General features: G+C 39.8%; 1 protein-coding gene across 1 annotated transcript; it reads left to right on the top strand.

The window, feature by feature from the left end:
* The first annotated feature begins 626 nt into the window (after positions 1-626).
* Positions 627-24,879, top strand: LOC311088530 (titin-like). The gene is made up of 9 exons (XM_084122718.1): positions 627-1,095; positions 1,332-1,454; positions 11,080-11,667; positions 11,771-11,875; positions 11,977-12,174; positions 12,282-12,578; positions 12,670-13,257; positions 13,366-13,668; positions 13,771-24,879. Exons 2-9 carry the CDS (start codon positions 1,361-1,363, stop codon positions 24,681-24,683), a joined length of 13,086 nt encoding a protein of 4,361 aa, XP_083978844.1. The 5' UTR covers positions 627-1,095; positions 1,332-1,360; the 3' UTR covers positions 24,684-24,879.
* The last annotated feature ends 959 nt before the right edge of the window (positions 24,880-25,838 follow it).

Here is a 25,838-nt window from a genome sequence, read left to right on the forward strand (position 1 = left end):
TGACCACTACAGTTAATGAATATTGAATGTTGTTGTCGTCTTCACAATCTAGATTTTAACCATGAAATAGCATTATTATTGCTTGATAGAACATGTCCAGCAGATGGCAGTCTATGTTGTATTGCAGCTGTTGTTTTAGGGTCTTTTGTTTGGTTCTCATGTTCTTTGGACTGTGCAAAGTATCACTACGTTCATTACACTCATGAGGGAATTCATTAATTTAGCCAACTATTACCATTGCTGATGAGATAATCAAATATCAATAGGTTTTGTTCTAATAATAATAGAAAATAATGTGAATTCTTACAAGGCTTGAGTGTTGAATCATGTTATTTTCTGAGGGAATAAAAAAAAAATCCCACTGCCAAGTCTGGTGCTGGTGACGGTGTTGATTCTTACTAAGCAACTATCTTTGACACATGAATCCGAGCTTTATTCTGAACCCCTCCCTCATTAGGTCACTATGTCACAATTTCTGGAGCTTGTGATTGGCTGTTAGTGCCAAAGAAGAAGATGAGGGGCTGGGCCAAAGCATCCGGGCTGTCCAAAAAACTTGACCTATCAGGGTACAGCTGTTCCTTGATGACTTAGTGAGACTTGTCTGTCACCTCCCCGGGGGAACATTCGAGTGGAGGGAGGGGGTTATCATGAGTGAGACAGCTTAACTTGGAGGGCAAGGGGACGAAATCTGGGCACTGCAGGCACTGAGTTGGAAACCACTACAGAGTTGGAAATCCTGCAATTGAGTAATTGCCTAAAGGATCCAGTGGTCATTTTTTTCCGTAGATGCCGAAGAACTGTGGGACCTGAGTCTGAGGGTGAAAAGCTGAGGCCAAATATTCCAAAAGGCAACAGGGGTAGTTGCTAATGCAATATGATCCTCTGGGACTCGCTCTAAAAATACCAACCAGCCAGGAGTACATGCACAAGCTCCATTCGCCTAATTGGACAAAGATTAAGCTTTTTGTTTTCTGTTTCTCTAATTGGATGTCTCAAGGATGTGAGAAACATATTCCAAAACATTTATAATGCAGAAAACCTGTGGGAAATTTCTACGTTCCTGAAGGCCTTTCAGAAGGTCTTCTGTTAATGCAGGTAGAGATTTCCACCTTTTAATGAAGTCATTGGATATGTAAGTATTGCATTATCTGGCATCGATAACTTAGACCTGGAGTGGAGTCTTGCATTTGATAATGTCTGCTTGAATGTTTGGAATATGTTTACCATATCAAAAGAGCAAATTATGAAAAGCTATTTTATTTATGGACAATTAGAGATTAGAGATACGTTTTAATGTAAATTGAAGCTTTAATCAGTCCAATAACGTGCAGCAGTCTGTAAAGAAGCTCTCAACTGCATCATGAGGAAGGCTGAGGTCCAGATGACCCTGAAGAAGGGTGCTGATGAAGAAGCAAGAGGAATGGCGCCTCCCAGCCTTTTGGATTTGGGTGAAGGTAACTACAAATGTAGCTAAGTATATTAACATTTAATGTTTCATTTTGAAAGGTCAGTGGCTTATTCAGTCTACCTACAGCCTTGTGGAAATGAATGGAACACCCCAACATAAGGACATTGTGCCCTATTATCAAGCTTGTGTAGCTCATTATTGAGTTTAGTCTTCAGACGAAAAAGGTGGAAGGGAAACGTTCTCACTCACCAAAATGTGATGCGTGATAATTTGCTAAAGGAGTAACACCCCTCAGATGTGTCTCAAAAAATGGTGGATAATCCAATTATGAAACATACAGTGAAGTATTCACCCCTCCTTCTTCAATCACTTTGTTTGTTTGGGGTTCCATGGTGGCAGTAACTTCAAGGATCTGTTTGGTGGCCGAGAGTGGAATGATGGGGGAAGCTGATGGCCTGAGACAAACTGCTCACCTGTCTTAATGTAGAGCTGTGAAATTTCCACCCCCAATGTTAGGGTGCTCTGTCTTCTCCTCTGAAGCTTTGAAGTAAGCACTTCGCCTTCTTACTCAAATGGGAAAGACGAGTTTCATGTGTTCTTTTTCCAGTTACCTTTGGGGCCGAAATGTTGCAGAGGTTGCTTTCGCAGTCTAAAATGTGTCTAATGGCACTTTTCCACTGCATGGTATGGTATGGTATGGTATGGTACGGCTCACTTATGGTGCATTTCCACTGCATGGTACGGTACGGTACGGCTCGCTTCGACTCGCTTTAAATGGTACCACCTCTGTTGAGGTTCCAAGCGTACCGTACCGATACTAAAATGTGACGTGAAAACACTGCAGATCACTGATTGGTGTCGTCAAACTGAGTGATGTCGTCATCTGCGCTTCGTTGTAAGAGTTCCCAGACTCTTTTGTTTTTTTTTAGCAGTATTTTGTTTTGCTGCCATCAGCCTCATTTTAAACACATTTCTCCGTCTTGCAGTTAAAAACATCCACATGCCGAGAATCAAGAACACCATCCCCTCGATAGGCTCCATTGTTCCCAGGGGGGCAATGTTCCGGAAAACACTGAAGCTTCCCTGGGCGCCGCCATTGATTAGCAGACCATCACCTGCTGTTAGCATTCCATTGACTCCCATTCATTTTGGCGTCACTTTGACAGCGAATAACTTTACATCTGAGGTGTTTAAAGACTCCATTTGTCTATTATTTATTTCTAAAGAAACACGAAAATGTATAAAAGGCTCCATTACCTTGTATCTTACGTTATGGCCCCGTAGAAGCAGTTTTTGTAAATATAGGCTAACGATTGCGTCATAACCACGCGACTCTCTGTTGCACAGTAGAGAGATTACCGTATGGACAGGAGGAGAAGCTCGCGGGCAATCGGGGGGACGTGGAGGCAAAATGACAAAATAATTAATCAGAAAACTTAGCAAAAGTTTCTCCTGCTCCTAGCTCATGGACACCTACTCACACTCTCCGTCTCTGCAAGATTCGGAAGGGAATGATTCAGATTTCTCTTGGCACAGCTACTAGAAGACAGACGGGTTGCTCACGTCACATCTACGTCGTCAGGCTCAGTTTGAGTCTGCGCAGTATGCTCAGCCATCAGGAAGTGAGTGCTTCTAATTGACTTCACTTTTCTCCGTTGAATCCAATGGGGTCGCTGTGTCCATTTCTTATACTGTCTATGATTGTTCCTGTGTTGTGCGTTTGAAATGTGGCGCGTTTACGATGATGTCATGGCAGTAGAGGCGGCAACTATAGACCCCTTTTGCGCCGACGTCACAATTACGTCACAGAAATGTTTATTTCTAGAAAATATTCACATCATTAAAATTGCACCGTAATGTCACTCTTTACATTGTCCTCTTCTGTCTGGCCTTGGCGCTGGCTAGGCAGAACTGCGGATCGTAGGCTACCACACAAGTCTTGTACGTGACCATTTAGTACAGCTATAGGCATCTAAATATGTATATGCCCTCAGTTTCTCTTTACCCTCGGTTTCTCTATCGGGTAGGTGTAGAAGTCAGGCCACTCAACCGGAGGTAGCGTTGACGTTAATCCTGTCAGATCGTCCACCCACTGAATGAGCGTGTATGCCGGGTCAGCCAATCTGGCATGTCCGTTAAAATTAACTGTTGCAAATAACAATCGCGGTCCTGGACAGTGAGTGACCTTGCACATTAAGATACAATCGGATTTTCTCCAGTCATTGTTAAAAAACAAGCTAACAAAACTTGCACACTAACGTTAGTGAAGCGGCCAGAGCCGAACCGAACCGACCCGTACCATGCAGTGGAAAAGCGCCATAAGTGACCATGTCTTTACAAGGAATGTGTGGGAACATGTAAAACATAAATATGTAAAACGGGCTGGGCGATATAGCTAAAATGTTATCTCTATGCTTTTCGATGTGTATATACACAGACAAAATTAAAACATTGGTCTTAACACCCTCATCTCAAGGAGGAATTGTGAAATTTATTGACAGTCTTTTCAATAAAATGTAGTGCGAAGTATTTGGCACAACAAAATAATCCCATTATTTGTAAAGTTGCAAAATGTTATATTCCCTTCCCCCCCACAAATATCTTGAAATTTCAGTATCATCTAAAAAAACAGTGGTGATCTGTTCATTCATACTCTAAAATAATCTGTTAATTTTTATTTTATTTTGTCATCATAAAGGAATATGTAGTAAGTTTTAGCTGTTTTTAGCAGAAGTCATTTGTTAGTTTTAGATCAGTGAGGCGATGAGAGGGGATTGTCCTTTAGGTGTTTATATTTGGCTTTGTCTCTTTGTTATCCTTAACAGTGCAGAACTGGCCACGTCACAGCACATAATTCTGACAGTATTATGATTTAACCGATGCCACTAACATTTTCTCATTTGCACTCCATTAACAGCAATAGAGTTTAGGTGTTTTATTTAGCCAGGTCAAACTTTTACCCTTACTGTATTTGCAGCATGCTCTTAAAATGCTAAATTGATGTACATTTATTACATTCCATGTTAATGATTGGCACCTTGAGTATTATATGATCTTCTTTTGGGTATCGGATATTTTTTCAAGGGTGTGTTATGTCTAACTGGACCCAGTTTGGTTTGTGTAGTGCCAGGCTTTTCAGCCAAGGGTCTCTGGACCCCTGGAGGTCCCTGAAGGTACTCCAGGGGGTCTGTGGAAAAGCTATTCTGTATGAGGCAAATAGAACTTTGAATTTTTGCTATGTTCAAAGTAATGAATAATCTGTTTGCTATGCGTGTTAGATAATGTCCAGAATATGGTGTTTAAAATCTATCTTTTTACTGGCATGGCTGAGAATCTGGGTGTGTAAATTTTGAAATATAAGGCAGTGGTTGTTCTCAATAGGTCCGTTCTAATAGTCGCTATAGATAATCAAAAAAATAAAAAAAATTAAAAAAAAGATAATCATACAATAGTGCATAGCAAAATACATTTCTTTTAATAATTTTCATTTATGCATTTATAATAAAATCTCAATTGTTTCCTAATATGACTATGTCATGCTAATTTGTTTGACTGGCTAAGCAGTTCTTAGTAATATACAGTACACTGCCCGGCCAAAAAAGGTCACTGTTTGGATTTAAATGGGCAAATTCTTAAGAGCCTATGATTGGATCATTAATGTAGCAATTATCATATGTTTGGCAACAGTTCTTCTAAACCTAACTGATGGAGTGTGTAGCTTTTCATTTCATTAAACAACCATGTAGGAAGACACATCATTTTCCAGGGTGACAATGTGACAATGGCACCTCTGAGCCCAGACCTTAAATTCATGGAAAGTCTTTGGGATGTGCTGGAGGAGACTTTACAGAGTGCTTGACTCTTGCAATGCAAGATCTTGACCAAAAATTGATGCAACTCTTGATGGAAATAAATGTTGTGATGTTTTTCCATCAACAGGTGCATACATTTTTGTCAAAGTCTTGTATTGACAATGTTAGCGTCCAGCACACTGTAAAGTCTCCTCCAGCACATCCCAAAGAGTTTCAATTTAAGGTCTGGACTCAGAGGTGCCAATTAATGTGTGAAAATGATTCTTCATGCTCCTTCCCAACCATTCTTTCACAATTTGAGCCTGATAAATCTTGACATCGTCATTCTAAAATATGGGCATGATGTGTCACACTCTATTAATTAGGGTTAGAATAACTGTTGTCAAATATATAACATATAGAAACATATAAATCCCTGCAATAATTATCCAATCATAGACTCTAGACAAGCATTTGCCTATTTAAATCTAAACAACAACTTTTTTTTTTTCCGAATTAACATGATATCAAATCTGGGTCCTGAAGCAAAACCAGTTGAGACCCACTGATATAGAGTATGTGTCTGTGACGTCTGTAGTCATGATACATGTGTCAATCCTGTGGACAACTTGTGGAGTTTACACCTGTCTTGTCACTCAGCTAAATGCCATATGTCTTTCTCTTTTGCTTTTAGATTTTTCTGAAGTCTGTATTGTTTTACTCTAATTCTTTGTGATTTTTGACCATTCCCATTCTATGTATCTCTCCTTTTTCTCTCTCGTTTTTATTTCTGCCTTTCTTACCTTACCCTATAGCGGTTGGGTGGGTGTTTGCAGGCTTTAATCTCTACTGACTTAAATTAGGAATTACCTCAAGCACATGAGTTCACTGGAAGTCTGCACGTGACTTGCTCCATGTCAGTCTCACTCATATGTGCACACATCTACACACACACACACACACACACACACACACACACACACACACACACACCGCATGGGTGTTTATCCACACTCTGAAGGACAGCAACAACTGCAGCTCGCTTAGGGGAAGTCCCTGTCTTTCTGTGGCCGTCATACCACAGGCACGATCAAATGACAGCCAGTCTGTAGGATTGACGCTACTGCAGTGATGATAAATAAAACCATCATATCAGATATCTGAAATGGACTGATACCTGCCCGATGTGTTCATATCACGGCACTTCTCCAGCATTCGTACATGCCTTAAACAGTGCACATCCTCAAGCTTCAGCAATCTGTGCTGCAGGCTAAAATTGTCATGAATAAAAGATGATAACATTTCAAGTTAAGGCAGATAAGTGCACTCCTGTGACGGCACATTGCTGTGTTGTTTGGGAATCATAAGCAGCCAACGTAATGGGTTAATGAACTTTATTTCTTGATGTCTTATACAATTGTGCTGTTGTTGCCACTTTAAATAAAAGCATTTGATGCAATGCATGTTTAAGCAGAGAAACAGAGAGGAAAGTCTCATTGATTAATGCTTCAGTTGGTATAGCTATAGAAGTGGCAAACTAAGGAAAAATGCAAACCTTTGGTAAAAGCAAGTAATTGCAAGTCTCCATCATTAAACATTAATATTCCTGCACTATTATTAAATTCAACACATACAGCTTCAGACCTTTGTAAATTTTTGAATAGCAGCAGCATTGGACTACAGGCAACCACAGGGAAGAAAAATGGGTGTGTTCGTCAGGCACTCAGACAACCTCTCCTATATTACCTCGACGGTCCCATTGCAATAAGTGGCTTGATGGCTGCAGTTTGATCTGAACTGAAGAAACAGCCTGGGCCTACTCAGGAATTCCATGCTCCTATATAGAGATTTCTGAGCAACAGGTGAAGCCTCGTATAGCAGTGACATATGCTTCAAAGGATGCATGTTGGGCTGCAGTCTCCTTTAGGGCTGACAAAATGGCTGAAAAACTAAATGAGGTTTTTTTCCTTAAATATTACTAATTCGAATTATATTCTACTTAAATAGGCATAATTTCAGTTAGGGGGAAAAAGCTTTTGGCTTGTCTCCTCGGGCCACAAAAGAGCACAATGAGCAAAATATTAATGCACTGCATTAAATTGTTTATTCAAAAGCAATGAAATAACATGACTGTAAAAAAAAAAAAGTGCATAACGTTTAAACATTTAAAAGCATCAAGTATGTACAGCATAGTTTAATACCCACACAAAGCCTTAACTCAAGATTTTTTTTTCTTTAAATTTGAACTACTTTTAACTTTACATGGCTTTCTAAACATGTGCAATGTTCAAATATGTCCATCTAGTGCATGTGAATAGTACATAGAAGTACATAGAAAACAATGGAAAAGCAGTGCAGAAAATGCATCCTGTGTGAACGGCTTGGTCACGGTTTTGACGTAACCAAGATCTTCTTGAGCTTCTCTATTTCTGCAATGTTTTGAATGAACAACGCAGAAGCGCCGCATCTAGTGGGTTCAAATGTATAGGCTAAGAAAAACATTAAAATGCAATGACTTACATCATTGCATCTCATTCGACAAATATTCTAAATTTTAATTTTAATTTGACAGCCCTAGTCTCCTTACTTCGTCTGGCATATCATTTCATCTCAAAGACTTGGTAGTGCACGCATTTGTGAAGTTTGAGATAGTCGTGATGCTGAGTAAAATGTAAAGATGCTGAGAATGCCTCAAAGCTTCTCACTGGCTTAACAATATCCCATGATATTTTTCCTTTTTGCCATTTACAGAGACAGGTGTGATATCTCTATTTCTACTTATCTATTTCCTGTATACTATTTAAAAAATTTTTTTTTACAGCATCAATAAGAACATTTCCAGACTCGTTGAATCATCTATACCACTAGTCATGTTCAGCACATTGCATCAACATCCATCACTTTTGATTTAAAAGATTCTCAACCCAGAGAACAATAGCACAGTATGGAACTGTATTAGTAATTTTGATTTGTTCCAGAAAGGGAGAGAGAGAAAAGAAAGATGACTCAATCCAAATCCAAACCAAACATGTGGTCACCATTACAAATCCTCAATCTTTCTTACATCATAAAACCTTAGATAACATGCCAGTGTGAAAACGTCTAGACTGAAGTACCACATGTCTTAAAAATGAAGAGATGTGGGGTGTTTATTTCTCTGTTGGCACCCAAAGCCCTTGCTTGCTTTTTAAAACACTGGTGAGTCAGATGCTTTCATTCTGGAGCCATCTTATACGCCCTAACACCCTAGAAGAACTACTGCCTCAAAGCAGTACCAAAAGATTAGGTAAGGCATTTGTGTCATGCTGAAAATTTTCGAATTTAGTAACAAATCAATACAAATAACAGCATGAGCATGTTGTGTTTTATCACATCATTAACAAAACTCTGAGATGAGGTCATGCCAACTCTCTGCTACAAGCCAGGATTGAAATGAGATTACACAGAACATCATTATGGCTTTAATTAGATCAAGGACAAAAGCTCAGAGTTACAGTGGCATTATTTTGATGTTTCAGTGCAAGAGGTCAATGAAATGCCACAACAAAGCATTGTATGCACACTTCACTACTGTAGATTGTGGCTTATTTTATAAAGCTTGTTGGAACAAGTATACACCCAGTGACAAAATTGGATTTAGCAAACACAGTAATATAACAATATATAAGAATGTAATATCGTCATAGTAATATGTAATAGTATTGAAGTGATAGTTCAACAAAAAGTGATATTTTATAAATTAGCCTAATTTATATGTTATAAAACTATTGATTAAACAAGTAGGCCTACACAAAATCGACAGCACTGAACTTAAATACAGTTTTCATTTTATAGATAGTGTTTACAAGTGCACTTCATCCTTTTGTTTTGCATGTTGTTCCTCACATGCTTAAAGCAAGATACTGTATATTCACTTGAAGCAAAATTGTCTTGTTTTCATAATATATGCTAAATCAATTTTTCTTACCGCAGTAAGTTGCATTTCCTTGTTTAAGCATAATTCTAGTGTAGTTTATTGAGGTTTATGCTTAAAATCTGCCTTTGGGGCAAGAAGAAAACACTTAAGTCCTGAAATATATTCTCTGAAATTTTTTTTTGTGCTTATAAAGTAATTTGTTGCTTCAAGGTTTTTACCTATTTTTATTTTATACTTATTTTTTTTATCACCCCCAAAAAAATCCCAAATAATTTTTTCTTTTTTACAAAATGATACAAAAGAGCGAATTTCTTCTAATCGGTGTCATCATTACAGCTTATTTGTGATTGAAGAAATATTGCATGTTACAATTGCCCTGGTCTCTCTTATATGATATTTTACCACAGTTTTCATAATTGTTATGAACCTACAATATCTGTTGGTTGCTTGGTGGCACCCGACCGGGGATATCTGTGTTTCTGATGCGATTTTGTAACATTTGCCACCTGATAAACACCGTTGAGAATTGCTATTGTCCTTTTCTGTTTGTTAAAGCACTCTGTAAAGCTAAAAGGACTCCTAAGAGAGCAAACTCCACCCACAGGAACTAAATAATGGATTTGCACTAGTATATACTGCTCTTTGTAACTGCAGAGAAAGAGAGATGGGATCTGTGGGGATAAGGAAACAGGGAAAATTAGAAATAAGAGTCATGAGCAGCAAAGGAGCAAGTGAAGTGGGCTTAGAGTCAGACAGAAGAGAGGAGAGGAAGGCAGAAAATGGAGGCTAAGTGTTTTCGAGGGCGTCAGCTGGAGGTGTCAGTCTCACATCATGGCTGCTTGACAAGTGCTTTTCACATTGAATGTGGAAAATATAACTCTGAAACTAGAAATTTTTTTGGACAAAAGTAAAAAAAAATGTAGATCATAAAATTAAACATTGAAATTTAGAATGTTATCATATCAATAATTATGGTATTAAAAACTGCAGCAAATCTACTGTATAAAAACGGTATGATCAGCACAAAGCATTTAGTTGGTGTTTTGAAAATGAGTGCATGTCTCACAGGTTTTCCATGTCCACCAAAGTGCTATAGAGTTTGAATGGTCACATGTCCTCTGAATTCAACAAAATATGTAGGGAATTTTTAATCTCTCTCTCTCTCCTTTTTTTTTTTTTTTTGCTATCTGTGCATGATTAGGCTATATGGTTGGTTGCACTTTTATATTGTATAAATTGTATTATCTGGTTAGTTGCAGTTGTTGTTTACACACAGTTGATTTCTTTTTGATTTTTTGATCAAAAGAAATCAAAAAGAAATTGTATTTGATAACCAAAAAGTAATCAAATAAAAATGCATACTCGTCATTGTATGAATTAAATATGCTACAAAAGCTATTCGGCTTAATTAATTAATTATTTTTTTTTCTCACAAGGATGTCACTTTTAATACCTTATGCACAGATTCAATATAATAACTGTGTATGTTTACTTAAGACATAACTTAAGAATGTGTTTACATGAATAGTCTGGCATTTTAACAAAGTGTGTGTATTTGTCCATTCAGGTACAATGGGCCATGCAAGAGAACTGAATGCACGCTGACAGACTGCTTTCTGTGCGTGCAGCTCGTTTGTGTGTGCATGGAAGGTTGCCTGCCAGCGTTTGGGTGCCCAATTGGGGCAGTCGTGGCCTAATGGTTAAAGATTTAGACTGGTAACTCAAAGGTTATGGTTTCGATTCTCAATACCGGCAGGAAATGACTGAGGTGGCCTTGAGCAAGGCTCCTAACCTCCAATCTCTCCTAACCCTTGAAACTGGTTGCACATTATATCCACTATATTTGTCTGAAGTGCTCTCCCCACACTTTGAGAAGCCCTGGTGTACCTAATATTTGCATTTGTGCCTTAGTGGGTATACAATTATGTCCATTAATATATTCCTTTTCTCTTTTCTCTTTACAGTCCTTCCAGACTGTAACCTTGAAGGCTTGCCAAACTTTAGCTATGTGGCAAAGGAAGGAAGCACTGTTCGCCTTAATATCCCTATTATTGGTATACCTGCTCCAGCAGTCACATGGAAAAAGGGTGATGTTACTTTATCAGATAGTGGCAGAATCTCAGCTGAATCAACCGCAACAAACACGGTCTTGCTGATTCGTGATTGCCATAGAGTCGATGCTGGCAAATTCACTATCATTTTGAGAAACATTGCTGGAACAAAGGAATCAGCTATTGACATTAAAGTTGTTGGAAAGCCTGGAATCTGCACTGGTCCTATCAAATTTGATGACATCACAGCAGAGGCGATTACTGTAGAATGGGGCCCACCCAAAGATGATGGTGGATCAGAAGTTAGCAACTATATTTTGGAGAAGAGGCATTCTACTGCTAACAAGTGGGTCACAGTTGCTTCTGCGATTCAGAAGAACTCTATGAGAGTTACAAGACTTCATGACGGAACAGAATACATCTTCAGAGTTTGTGCTGAAAATAAATATGGATTTGGAGAGTTCCTCAGATCTGATCCAGTGATTGCTAAACATCCATTCAGTAAGTATTTAACAGGAAAGCCCAAATATTTTTTATTTAATGAAATATGCTGGATATTTAAAAATATTTGTTTACATCAAATACACACTTTTCCCTACAACAGATGCACCAGGGGCTTCAGCACCACCTGAGGTTGTGAGCATTCGTCATGAGTCTGCCATCCTAACATGGTCTGATCCAAAAGATACTGGAGGCTCTCCCATCACAGGTAAAACATTTCTTTACTACAGTTATTTATTTATTTATTTACTGTAGTTATTTAGCAGTTTTGTCGTATCTAAAAACTTTTACTTCTAATATTGCTTATAGGATATTACGTGGAATTCAAAGATAGAAATAGCTTAATGTGGAAGAGAGCCAGCAAGACACCTTTGAGAGTGAAAGAATGCAGAGTGACCGGTTTGGTTGAAGGCCTGGAATATGAATTTAGGGTAATAGCTATGAATATAGCAGGACTTGGAAAGCCAAGCAAAACAACTGAATCACTTGTTGCTCTTGATCCTATTGGTGAGTCTCAGTGTACTCTCTTTTTACTTTTCCTACTTCTATTTGTGCTGTTTATGAGGAAGAGAGCACAAAATGATTTTTGTTATTATTATTGTCTCTTTCTATAGATCCACCTGGCAAACCTGATGTGATCAATGTCACAAGAAACAGTGCAACACTTATTTGGACTGCACCCAAGTATGACGGGGGTCACAAATTGACCGGCTATATTGTTGAGAAATTAGAGCATCCTGGAAAGACATGGATGAAGGCTAACCATGTGAATGTCCAAAGCTGTGCATACACTGTTACAGACCTACAGGAAGGCTGTACTTGTGAATTCAGAATAAGGGCTAAAAATGCAGCTGGAGCTATCAGTGCTCCCTCAGAGACAACTGAGCCTCTTATCTGCAAAAATGAATATGGTAAGTTATATTGTCAGGTTTTAATGAATTTGCTTAACCAAACCCTCCATAAACATACCAATGTTTATAATCATTAACTAACTTTTTACAGAACCACCAACTATCACAATTGACCCTGAAATGAAGGATGGAGTGACTGTGAGGGCTGGAGAAACAATTATCATCACAGCATCAAGCATTCTTGGCAAACCACTTCCTACAGCTGTGTGGTCTAAGGGTGGAAGAGAATTCAAGTCCTCAGATATTGTCCAAATCACAAGCACTCCCATATCTTCAACTTTGTCTATCAAGTATGCCAGCCGAAAGAACACTGGAGAGTACACCATTAGTGCAAGCAATCCATTTGGTATCAAAGAAGAAAAAGTTAAAGTGAAAATCCTAGATGTGCCTGGACCTCCAGGTCCTATTGAAGCCAGCAGTGTCTCTGCTGAAAAATGCACATTGACATGGTTGCCACCAGAAGAAGATGGTGGCTGCAGTATCAAATCATATATATTAGAAAAGAGAGAAACCAGCCGCCTACTCTGGACAAAGCTTGCTGAAAATGTTATGGATTGCCGCTATGTTGCCAGCAAGCTGATAAAGGGAAATGAATACATATTCCGTGTTTCAGCAGTCAATCAGTATGGCACTGGGGATGCGACACAGTCTGGACCAGTTAAAATGGTTGACAGCTTTGGTAAGCCCAACTTCAATTTTTACTGCATTTTTTGTTTCAGTCTATATATATATATATATATATATATATATTATTATTGTTTTTTCAACTTCTTCACTTTTTTTGCAGGACCCCCCGGGCCACCATCAAAACCAGAAATTGATAATGTCAGTAGAAATGCTGTAACAATTTCCTGGAAGAGACCAACTATAGATAGGGGAAGTGACATTCAAGGCTATAGTGTTGAGAGAAAAGAGAGAAGAGGAATGAGATGGGTCAGAGCTTCAAAGAAGTCAATTTCTGATTTACGTTATAAGGTCTCAGGCCTGTCAGAGGGAAATGAATATGAATTCCGTGTCACTGCAGAGAATAAGGCTGGTTTTGGCGAGCCCAGTGAGCCATCACAACCTGTAATGACAAAGGATATTGCATGTAAGATGATAATTGTTTTTTTTTTAATTACACATTTTTTCTTGTTCATTTTTGTTCCAAAGAATTTTTATTATTTATCATTATCATTTAATTATTTTTCAGATCCACCAGGGCCTCCATCCAACCCACGAATTACTGACACCACCAAAACAACAGCAACATTTAACTGGGGTAGACCCTTCTATGATGGTGGTCTTGATGTTACAGGATACTTTGTTGAACATAAAAAGGAAGGAGATGATGATTGGGTCCAAGATACAACTACTCCCTTGAGAATAACAGAATTTGTAGTTTCAAGTCTACAATCAGGAGGGAAATATCACTTCAGAGTCAGAGCACAGAACTCAGAAGGACTTGGAGAACCCTCTGAAGTTGAGCATGTTATTGAACTGGTGGATCGAGAGGAGATTCCTGACATTGAACTTGATGCAGAGCTGAGAAAAACACTTGTTGTGAAGTCAGGTGCTTCAATCCGCATATTTGTGCCAATCAAGGGCCGGCCAGCTCCAGAAGTAACATGGCATAAGGAAGACATACCTCTTAAAGGCCGTGCTCACATTGACACTACTGAATCATACACTCTAGTAGTCATCCCTGAGTGTACAAGATATGATGCTGGGAAATATGTCCTAACATTAGAAAATGTTGTTGGAAAGAAGACTGGATTTGTCAATGTTCGTGTTGTAGACACCCCAGGACCTCCAGTAAATTTGAAACCAAGGGAAATCACAAAGCATAGCATTACTTTACAATGGGAGATTCCAATTATTGATGGTGGTTCAAAGATCACAAATTATATTATTGAAAAGCGGGAGGCAACACGAAAGGCTTACTCAACCATAACTGCAAACTGGCAGAAATGCTCGTACAAAATTCCAGATTTGGAAGAGGGCGCAGAATATTACTTCAGAGTTTTAGCTGAGAATGAAATGGGTATTGGTGAACCAGCAGAGACACCTGAACCAATAAGAGCTTCTCAGGCTCCTTCTGCACCAGATAATCTGATTGTTTCTGATGTTTCCAAAGACACAGCAACTCTTGCATGGACAAAACCAAAATATGATGGTGGTAGTCGAATAACTGGCTATGTGATAGAGGCTCAGCTGAAAGATTCTGATCAGTGGACCCATGTGACAACAATAAAAGCTTTGGACTACACTGCAACAGAATTGTTGGAAAATGCAGAATATGTGTTCCGCATCTTTGCTGTAAACATGTCAGGCAGGAGTGAGCCTCGTGAAAGTCGACCAGTTGTAATTAAGGAGCAAACCACAGCTCCAGAATTTGACCTCAGAGGTATACATCAGAAGATTGTGGTAGCTAAAGCAGGTGATAATCTTAAAGTTGAGATCCCTGTTCTGGGTCGCCCAAGACCACTTGTTGTGTGGACGAAAGAAGATCAGGAACTTAAACAAACACAGAGAATAAACGTTGAAAATACTGCAACTTCTACTATTCTTAACATTAATGAAATTAAGAGAAAAGATGAGGGACAGTATTCAATGACTGGAAAGAACATTTTAGGTACTCTGACTGAAATTATTATTGTTCAAGTACATGATATTCCAGGACCAACTGGACCAATAAAAGTGGATGAAGTTTCTTGTGACTATGTTCTAATATCATGGGAAGCTCCAGAAAATGATGGAGGAGTTCCTATTAATAAATACATTGTTGAGATGCGTGAGACCACTGGTACATCCTGGGTGGAACTGGCAGCAACTGTTATCCGCACAACATTCAAAGCTGCACGCCTTACAACTGCCACTGAATATCAATTCCGTGTTAAAGCTCAGAACAGATATGGTGTTGGACCCTACATAACATCACAACCGGTGGTGGCTGCTTATCCATTTGATGTACCAGGACAGCCAGGAATTCCACAAATAGTTGCCTTCACCAAGGATTCAATGACAATCAGCTGGAATGAACCCTCTTCAGATGGAGGTAGCCCAATTTTAGGATACCGTATTGAGAGGAAAGAGAAGAACAGCGTACTTTGGCAGAGGATCAGCAAAGCTCCAGTTGTTGGCAATATGTTTAAATCACCAGGTCTGATGAATGGTATTGCATATGAATTCCGTGTTATTGCAGAAAATCTGGCTGGTCTCAGCAAAGCAAGCAAGCCATCTGAGATGACATATGCACTTGATCCCATAGACTCCCCAAGTCAACCAGTGGCCCTTAACATTACTAGTCATGAAGTTACTCTTCAGTGGACAAAGCCAGAGGGTGATGGTGGTTTCTCAATAACTGGATATACAGTCGAGAAAAAAGAACTTCCTAATGGTCGCTGGCTCAAAGCCAACTTCAGCAACATTCTTGAAACAAACTTTACTGTGAGTGGTCTCACAGAAGATGCTTCTTATGAATTCCGTGTATTAGCAAGGAACTCAGCTGGAGCGGTTAGTAAACCATCTAAACCTTCAGAGGTCATTGTCTGCAGAGATGACATTGAAGAGCCGAAGATTGATGCTGGTGCAAGTTTCAGTAGTGGTGTGGTAGTGAAAGCAGGTGATGTCTTCAAGCTAGATGCACATGTTACAGGTCGCCCAATTCCATCCTTGGTTTGGAGTAAAGATGGCAAGGAGCTTGAAGATACTGGAAAACTAGAGATCAAAACATCAGATTTCTATACTTGCTTGATTAACAAAGATTCTTTACGTAGAGATGGTGGTGCATACACTCTAACTGCTAGCAATCCGGAAGGATTTGCCAAATTTGTCTTCAGTGTTAAAGTTCTTGACAGACCTGGCCCACCCGAGGGACCACTGCATGTCACAGACATGACAACAGAGAAATGTGTTCTGTCATGGCTGCCACCACTTCATGATGGAGGAGGAAAGATTGAATATTACATCATTCAAAGACGTGAAACAAGTAGACTTACATGGACAAATGTAGCCACAGATTTACAAGTTAACCGCTATAAGGTTACCAAATTGCTGAAAGGAAATGAATATATCTTCAGAGTCATGGCTGTGAACAAGTATGGAGTTGGGGAACCTCTTGAATCTGAGCCTGCTGTTGCCACTAACCCATATGTGCCTTCTGATCCTCCACAGCCACCAGAAGTAACTTCTATCACAAAAGATTCAATGGTGGTTTGTTGGGGACATCCTGAACATAATGGCGGAAGTAGTATAAATACCTATATCATTGAGAGGAGAGATAAAACCGGTCTTCGTTGGGTAAAATGCAATAAAAGGACTGTTACTGATCTGCGCCACAAAGTGTCAGGACTAACACCTGGACATGAGTATGAATACAGAATCTTAGCTGAAAATGCTGCTGGCTTAAGTGCACCAAGCCCTTCAAGTCCATTTTACAAAGCATGTGACACAATATTCCAACCTGGACCCCCTGGAAATCCTAGGGTTTTGGATACAACAAAGTCATCCATTACTCTTGCTTGGAATAAACCAGTTTATGATGGTGGCTCAGATATCACAGGTTATATTGTTGAAACATGCCAGCCAGAGGAAGATGAGTGGACAATTGTCACTCCAAAGGCAGGTCTAACAGCAACATCATTCACCATAACAAACCTTATTGAAAACCAAGAATACAAGATCAACATTTCAGCTCTTAACTGTGAAGGTGTTGGAGAACCAGCCTCTGTGCCTGGTTCACCTAAAGCAGAAGACAGACTCCTTCCACCTGAAGTTGAACTTGACTCAGACCTCCGCAAAGTAGTGAACATCAGAGCATGCAGTACCTTAAGATTATTTGTGCCAATTAAAGGAAGACCTGCTCCTGAAGTCAGGTGGTCAAGGGAGAATGGTGAACCCCTTGATAGAGCATCCATTGATATTACATCATCCTTCACCACACTGCTTATTGAGAATGTAAACAGATTTGATGGTGGAAAGTACATGCTAACAGTGGAAAACAGTTCAGGAGCTAAAACAGCATTTGTTAATGTCAGAGTTCTTGACACTCCTGGTGCACCACAAAACCTTACAATCAAAGAAATAACAAAAGATTCTGCTTCACTCATCTGGGATCCTCCAGTCATTGATGGTGGATCAAGAATCAGGCATTATATTGTTGAAAAACGTGAATCAACAAGAAAAGCATATTCCATTGTTAATGCCTCTTGTCCCAAAACAAGTTGGAGAATTGGAGGCTTACAAGAGGGAAGCTTGTATTCCTTCAGAATTTTAGCTGAAAATGAGTATGGTGTTGGTCTTCCAGTAGAGACCATGGAAGCTATAAAAATCTCTGAGAAGCCTCTTCCTCCAGGAAAAGTGACTTTAAAAGAAGTAACTGGCAACAGTGTAACACTTTCTTGGGAAAAGCCGGACAGTGATGGAGGAAGCAGAATTATTGGTTATATTATCGAGATGCAAACGAAAAACAGTGAAAAATGGACCCAAGTAATGACTGTTAAAGTAACAGAGGCAGTTGTTGTTGGCTTAATACAAGGTGAAGAATACTCCTTCCGTATTTCAGCAACCAATGAAAAGGGAACCAGTGATCCACGTCCACTTAATGTCCCTGTGGTTGCTATGGATGTTGTTATTGCTCCTGCCTTCAAACTTGTATTCAGCACATACAGTGTTCTGGCAGGTGATGATCTGAAAATTGATGTGCCATATGTTGCCCAGCCCAAGGCAGCAGTTACCTGGCAAAAAGATGGCATTGCTTTGAAAGAAACAACAAGAGTAAATGCTGAAGTAGCAGAGAAACACCTTTACCTTGTGGTAAAAGAGGCAACACGGGATGATGTGGGCAAATATACTATTAAACTGACAAACTCAGCTGGTGAAGCTACAGCAGACATCAATGTTATTGTACTTGATAAACCTGGACCACCAACTGGCCCAATCAAAATAGATGAGGTAACTGCAGACAGTGTTACATTATCATGGGAGCCTCCAGAGTATGAAGGAGGCTGTAGTATTAATAACTACATTGTTGAAAAGCGAGACACATCCGCCACAAATTGGCAGATTGTTTCTGCAACAGTTGCGAGAACAACAACTAAAGCTGCAAGATTAAAGACTGGCTGTGAATATCAATTCAGGATTGCTGCTGAAAATCGATATGGAAAGAGTTCCGTTCTTCTCTCTGCGCCTATTGTTGCACAATATCCCTTTGAGATTCCAAATCCAACAGGAACTCCCACTGTTCAGTCTGCTACTAAAGAAAGCATGGTTATTGTGTGGAACAAACCCAGTAGTGATGGTGGAAGCAAGATTTTGGGATATCATATTGAGTTTAAGGAAAGAAACAGCTTGCTGTGGGTGAAACAAAACAAAACGATCATTCCAGACACAAGATTCAAGATAGGTGGCCTTGAAGAAGGCATTGAATATGAATTTAGAGTTTATGCTGAGAATATAGTTGGGCTAAGCAAAGCAAGCAAAGTATCAGAAATCCAGGTGGCTAGAGATCCATGTGATCCTCCAGGCAAACCTGAAGCAGTTATTGTCACAAGAAGCTCTGTAACACTCAGGTGGACACCACCACACTTTGATGGTGGCAGCAAGATCACTGGATATGTCGTTGAGAAGAAAGAATTGCCTAATAGCCACTGGATGAAAGCCTCTTTTGCTAATATCATTGATACAGAATTTGTTATCAGTGGTTTAGTAGAGGAGCAGCAGTATGAGTTCCGTGTCATTGCAAGAAATGCTGCTGGCGTGTCTAGCGCTCCATCAGACAGCACTGGTGCAATCACAGCCAAGGATGAATTTGATCCACCCAAAATTGACTTGCTAAATATTGCTAAATATTCACAAACTATTGTTGTTAATGCTGGTGAATCATTCAAAGTAGATGCAGGGATACTTGGCAAACCCATTCCTTCAGTTCATTGGATAAAAGCTGGCGAAGAACTTACAAATACTGCAAGATTTGAGATCAAGAATACTGACTTCACAACTACTCTTAGTGTGAAGGAGGCTATCCGTGTTGATGGAGGCCAGTATACCTTACTACTGAAAAATGTTGGTGGAGAGAAATCAGTTAGCGTCAATGTCAAGGTTCTGGACAGACCTGGACCTCCAAATGGCCCAATCTCAATATATGGTGTTACCAGTGAAAAGTGCTGCATTTCCTGGAAAACTCCATTGCATGATGGAGGTGCAGAGGTGTCTCATTACATAGTGGAAAGACGAGAGACCAGCCGATTAGTTTGGACTGTTGTGGAATCTAAGGTACAAACCCTCAATCTTAAAATTTCAAAACTCCTTCCTGGAAATGAGTATATTTTCAGAGTGATACCAGTAAATAAATATGGAATTGGTGAGCCTTTGGAATCTGATCCAGTGATTGCAGCAAATCCGTTTGTGCCACCTGATTCACCAAGTAATGTTGAAGTGTCAAATATAACAAAGGATTCCATGGTTATCACATGGGAAAGACCCACTAATGATGGTGGTAATGCAATTACAGGATATATAGTTGAAAAGAGAGACAAAGAGGGCATTAGGTGGACAAGATGCAACAAACATGTAGTGAGTGAACTACGCTTTAGAGTAACAGGTCTTCTTGAAAACCGAAGTTATGAATTCCGTGTGTCTGCTGAGAATGCAGCTGGGGTTGGTAAACCAAGTACACCCACAGTGTACTTCAAGGCAGTGGATCCAGTCTTCAAGCCCGGTCCACCAAACAACCCTAAGGTAATTGATGTCTCAAGAGCATCTGTTATCCTGCATTGGGGCAAGCCAATTTATGATGGTGGATGTGAGATTCAAAGTTACATTGTTGAGGCCTATGAAGTCACTTCTGATGAATGGATGAAGTGTACACCACCCTCAGGAATAACAGAGACAATATTTGAGGTTAAAAAACTCCTTGAAAAGCATGAGTATAAATTCAGAATCTGTGCCGTCAATAAGATTGGCGTGGGAGAAACTGCTGATATCCCTGGATCCATTATCATAGAGGATAAACTTGAAGCACCAGATCTTGATCTTGATGCTGACCTGAGAAAGATGATCACTGTCAGGTCTGGAGGCTCTCTTAGATTGTTTGTTCCTATCCGTGGACGGCCAACCCCTGAAGTCAAGTGGGGAAAGGCTGAAGGTGAAATCAATGAGGCAGCTCAGATTGATATTACAAGCAGTTTCACTTCACTTGTAATTGAAAATGTTAATAGATTTGACAGTGGAAAATACACTTTAACTCTGAAAAATACCATTGGAACAAAATCTGCATTTATTAGTGTCAAAGTATTAGATACTCCTGATGCACCTGCAAACTTCTGTGTGAAGGAAATAACAAAAAATTCAGTCACTCTTACCTGGGAGCCACCTTTGTTGGATGGTGGAGCTAAAATAAAAAACTACATTGTTGAAAAACGAGAGAGTACAAGAAAGGTGTTCTCAGCTGTTACTTCCTGCAACAAGATGACATGGAAAATTGAACCACTCCAAGAGGGGAGCATCTATTTCTTCAGAGTTCTCGCTGAAAACGAACACGGAATTGGATTGCCTGCAGAGACTCTAGAACCTCTGAAAATCTCAGAGGTGCCACAAACTCCTGGTAAAGTTTCTGTAGTGGATGTAACACAGAAGAGTGTTTCTCTCAAATGGGAAAAACCAGAGCATGATGGGGGCAGCAGAATTACTCATTATGAAATTGAAATGCAAGCAAAAGATCAAGATAAATGGTCTCTTTGTGCTCAAGTAAAATCCCTTGACACTGTTGTAACTAATTTAGCCCAAGGTGGGGAGTACCATTTTAGAGTCATTGCTGTTAATGATAAAGGAAAGAGCAATCCCAGACTCCTTGCAAATCCTGTTGTTGCAAAGGACCTCACTATTGAGCCCTCAGTGAGAACAAAACTTAGTACATACAATGTACAGGTTAGGCAAGATTTGAAAATTGAAGCATGCATTGCTGGTCATCCAAAACCAACAATTACATGGTCCAAAGATGGTTCAGCTCTGAAACAGACCACAAGAGTAAATGTTGCTGACACTACACATCATACCACTCTTACGATCAAAGATGCAACAAGAGAAGATGGTGGTATGTATAACATTGCTGTGGCTAATGTACTTGGACAAAAGGAAGCCACTGTTGAAATAATCATACTTGAAAAACCTGACCCTCCAACAGGCCCAGTCAGGATTGATGAAGTGAGTGCAGAGAGCATTACACTGTCTTGGGACCCACCAACATACACTGGAGGCTGTCAGATTTCAAATTATATTGTCCAAAAGAGAGACACCACCACCACAAACTGGGTAGTTGTTTCTGCCACAGTAGCAAGGACGACACTTAAAGTTTGTAATTTAAAAACTGGATCTGAATACCAGTTTAGGATCTTTGCTGAGAATAGATATGGTAAAAGCTATGGCATTGACTCAGATCCAGTTCTTGCCCAGTATCCTTTCAAAGAGCCTGGGCCTCCAGGAACTCCATTTGTGTCTGTATTCACAAAAGAGTATATGGTAGTTGAATGGCACAAACCAGTCTCAGATGGTGGAAGTGCTATTCTAGGATATCATCTTGAGAGAAAAGAGAAAAATAGTATTCTTTGGACAAAGATCAATAAAACACTCATTCAAGACACCAGATTCAAAACATCTTCATTGGAAGAGGGCATTGAATATGAGTTCAGAGTCTATGCTGAAAACATAGTTGGAATTGGAATGTGCAGCAAAATCTCTGAGGGTTGTGTGGCATGTGACCCATGTGACCCACCAGGCACCCCTGTGCCAGTGATTGTGACAAGGCACTCAGTGAAACTTAGATGGACACCACCAGAATTTGATGGAGGTAGCCTTGTCACTGGATATGTTGTGGAGAAACGAGACCTGCCAGAGGGCCGTTGGATGAAAGCTAGTTTTTCTAACATTCTTGAAACTGAATTTACAGTCACAGGCCTGACAAAAGACTACAAATATGATTTCAGAGTTATTGCCAGAAATGGAGCTGGATCGGTCAGTAGGCCCTCTCGGAGCACAGGCTCAATTACAGCAAAGGATGAAGTTGAACCACCAACCTATGAGGTTGCCTCAGAATATTACCAGATTTTGACCGTGAATGCTGGAGACACATTTACCCTGGAAGCATCCGTTCTAGGAAAGCCAATTCCAACAATGCAGTGGTTTAAGGGCGATGTGGAAGTCGAGAATTCTGCAAGAGCTGAGATCAAGAACACTGACTTCAAAGCAATTATTGTCGTCAAAGATGCCATTCGAATTGATGGAGGACAATACACATTGCACCTCGCTAATGTGGCTGGAACGAAGTCTTTCTCCTTCAATGTAAAGGTGCTAGATAGACCTGGACCCCCTGAAGGTCCTTTGACCATTTCTGGTGTAACATGTGAGAAGTGTTCGTTGTCATGGCTACCTCCAAGACATGATGGTGGCAGTAGCATTTCTCACTATATCATACAGAAAAGAGAAACAAGTCGTCTTGCTTGGACTGTAGTTTCAGGTGATTGCGGAGCAACAATGTTTAAAGTTACCAAGCTTTTAAAAGGAAATGAATACATATTCCGTGTCATGGCTGTCAACATGTATGGAGATGGTGAACCACTTGAATCTGCTCCAGTGATTATGAGAAATCCTTTTGTTTTACCTGGGCCACCTAAAGACCTAGAAATAACAAATATATCAAGGGACTCTATGACGGTATGTTGGACTCGTCCTGAGACTGATGGTGGAAGTGAGATTGTTGGTTACATCGTAGAGAAGAGAGACAGAGCTGGAGTTCGGTGGACAAAATGTAACAAACGCAGGGTCACAGACTTACGTTTCAGAGTCACAGGCTTAACAGAGGATCATGAATATGAATTCAGGTTATCTGCAGAAAATGCTGCTGGAGTTGGACAACCAAGTCCACCAACTGTTTATTACAAAGCCTGTGATCCAACATTTAAGCCTGGCCCACCAACTAATGTACACCTTGTTGACACTACAAAGAATTCAATTACAATTGCATGGAGTAGACCAATATATGATGGTGGCTTAGACATCCAGGGCTATGTTGTTGAGATATGTAAAGTTGATGAAGAAGAATGGACCACATGTACTCCACCCTCTGGATTAAGTGATACTAAATTTACAATTACTAAACTCACTGAACACCAAGAATACAAAGTTCACATATGTGCCCTAAATAAACTGGGTGTTGGTGAACCAGTGGCCATCCAAGGAACCCTCAAACCAGTGGATAAGATGGATGCACCTGAAATTGAGCTTGACTCTGAGTTGAGAAAAGGTATTGTTGTGCGTGCTGGAGGTTCTATGAGAATTAACATACCATTCAAAGGACGCCCCATTCCTGAGATAAACTGGACCAAGGATGAGGGAGATTTACCAGATAAAGCCCAATTAGAAAAGGGACCAGATTACACTCAGTTATCAATTGATGTATGTGACAGAAATGATGCTGGAAAATACATTCTGACTTTGGTAAATAGTGCTGGCACTAAATCAGCATTTGTGTCAGTAAAAGTACTTGATACACCAGGTGCTCCACAGAGCCTTGTTGTGAAAGATATAACAAGAAATTATGCCACCCTGGTTTGGCAACCACCACTTATTGATGGTGGTTCCAAAATAAAAAATTACATCATTGACAAGAGAGAATCAAATAGACGAGGATTTACAAACATTACTACTAAGTGCTCCAAGACCAGCTTCCGAGTTGGTGATCTGACAGAGGGTGGTATTTATTACTTCAGAATCATGGCAGAAAATGAATTTGGAATTGGTCTGCCTGTAGAAACAGAAGAATCTGTGAAGACAGCTGATCCTCCTCTATGTGTTGGCAAGGTAACTTTGACTGGTTTGACAAAAACCACAGCATCACTTTCCTGGGATAAACCAGATCATGATGGTGGTAGTAGAATCTTGGGTTATTATATTGAAATGCAGCCAAAAGGATCAGAGGAATGGACAGTTGCTGCAGTCACCAAAACATGTGAGGGTATGGTGACCGGACTTAGTTCAGGACAAGAGTACCTCTTCAGAGTTTTAGCTTACAATGAAAAAGGAAAAAGTGACCCAAGGCCATTAGCTGCTCCGGTCATTGCAAAGATGTAACTATTGATCCATGCATCAAAATACTTTCCAACACATACAGTGTTCAAGCTGGTGAAGATCTCAAAGTGGAAATACCATTTAAAGGTCGTCCAACTCCAAAGATTGCATGGATGAAAGATAGACAACCTCTGAAAGAAACAACTAGATTGTCTCAAGCACGGCAACATCAACAGTTCTTAAAATTAAAGAAGCAAATAGAGAGGACTCTGGAAAGTACACAATCATAGCCACAAATAATATAGGTACGGTCACAGAGGAAGTTGGGATAATCATTCTTGACAAACCAGGCCCACCAGTCGGACCAGTCAAAATTGTGTGCCACCTATGTTACCATGTCCTGGGAACCACCAGTATACACAGGAGGTTGTCAGATAAACAACTACATAGTGGAAAAACATGATACAACCACTACTAACTGGCAGATTGTTTCAGCAACCATTGTTTGTACCACAATCAAAATCTCAAAGCTGAAGACTGGTTCTGAATATCAGTTTAGAGTGTTTGCTGAGAACAGATATGGAAAAAGCACATCGTTGGATTCAGCACCAGTTGTGGTCAGTTATCCTTTCACTGAGCCTGCAGCTCCTGGTGCTCCATTTGTTTCATCAGTGACAAAAGACCACATGACAATTGAATGGAAACCCCCCAGCAATAATGGAGGCAGCCCTATTATTGGGTATCACCTGGAACATAAAGAAAAGAACAGCATTTTATGGACTAAACTTACATGTAACAAGCTTCTTATTACTGACACTCGATTGAGAACAAATGGTCTGGAGGAGGGAATTGAATATGAATACAAAGTGTATGCTGAGAATATTGCAGGAATCAGTCCATCAAGCAAAGTCTCAGAAAGTGTTGTTGCACGTGATCCATGTGATCCCCCTGGAGCTCCTGAAGCAATTGTTATTACAAGAAATCTGATAACTCTTCAGTGGTCTAAACCAAAGTATGATGGTGGCAGTGCAATTACAGGATACATCATTGAAAGAAAGAAGCTGCATGAAGGTCGTTGGATGAAGGCCAGTTTCACAAATATCATAGACACACAATTTACAATAACTGAATTAGAAGAAGAACAAAGATATGAATTTAGAGTAATAGAAATGCAGCTGGTATTTTATGTGTACCCTCTGAAAGCACTGGACCAATTAC

This window comes from Abramis brama (assembly GCF_963993115.1).
Source record: "Abramis brama genome assembly, chromosome: 8".
NCBI classification, from domain to species: Eukaryota; Metazoa; Chordata; class Actinopteri; order Cypriniformes; family Leuciscidae; genus Abramis; species Abramis brama.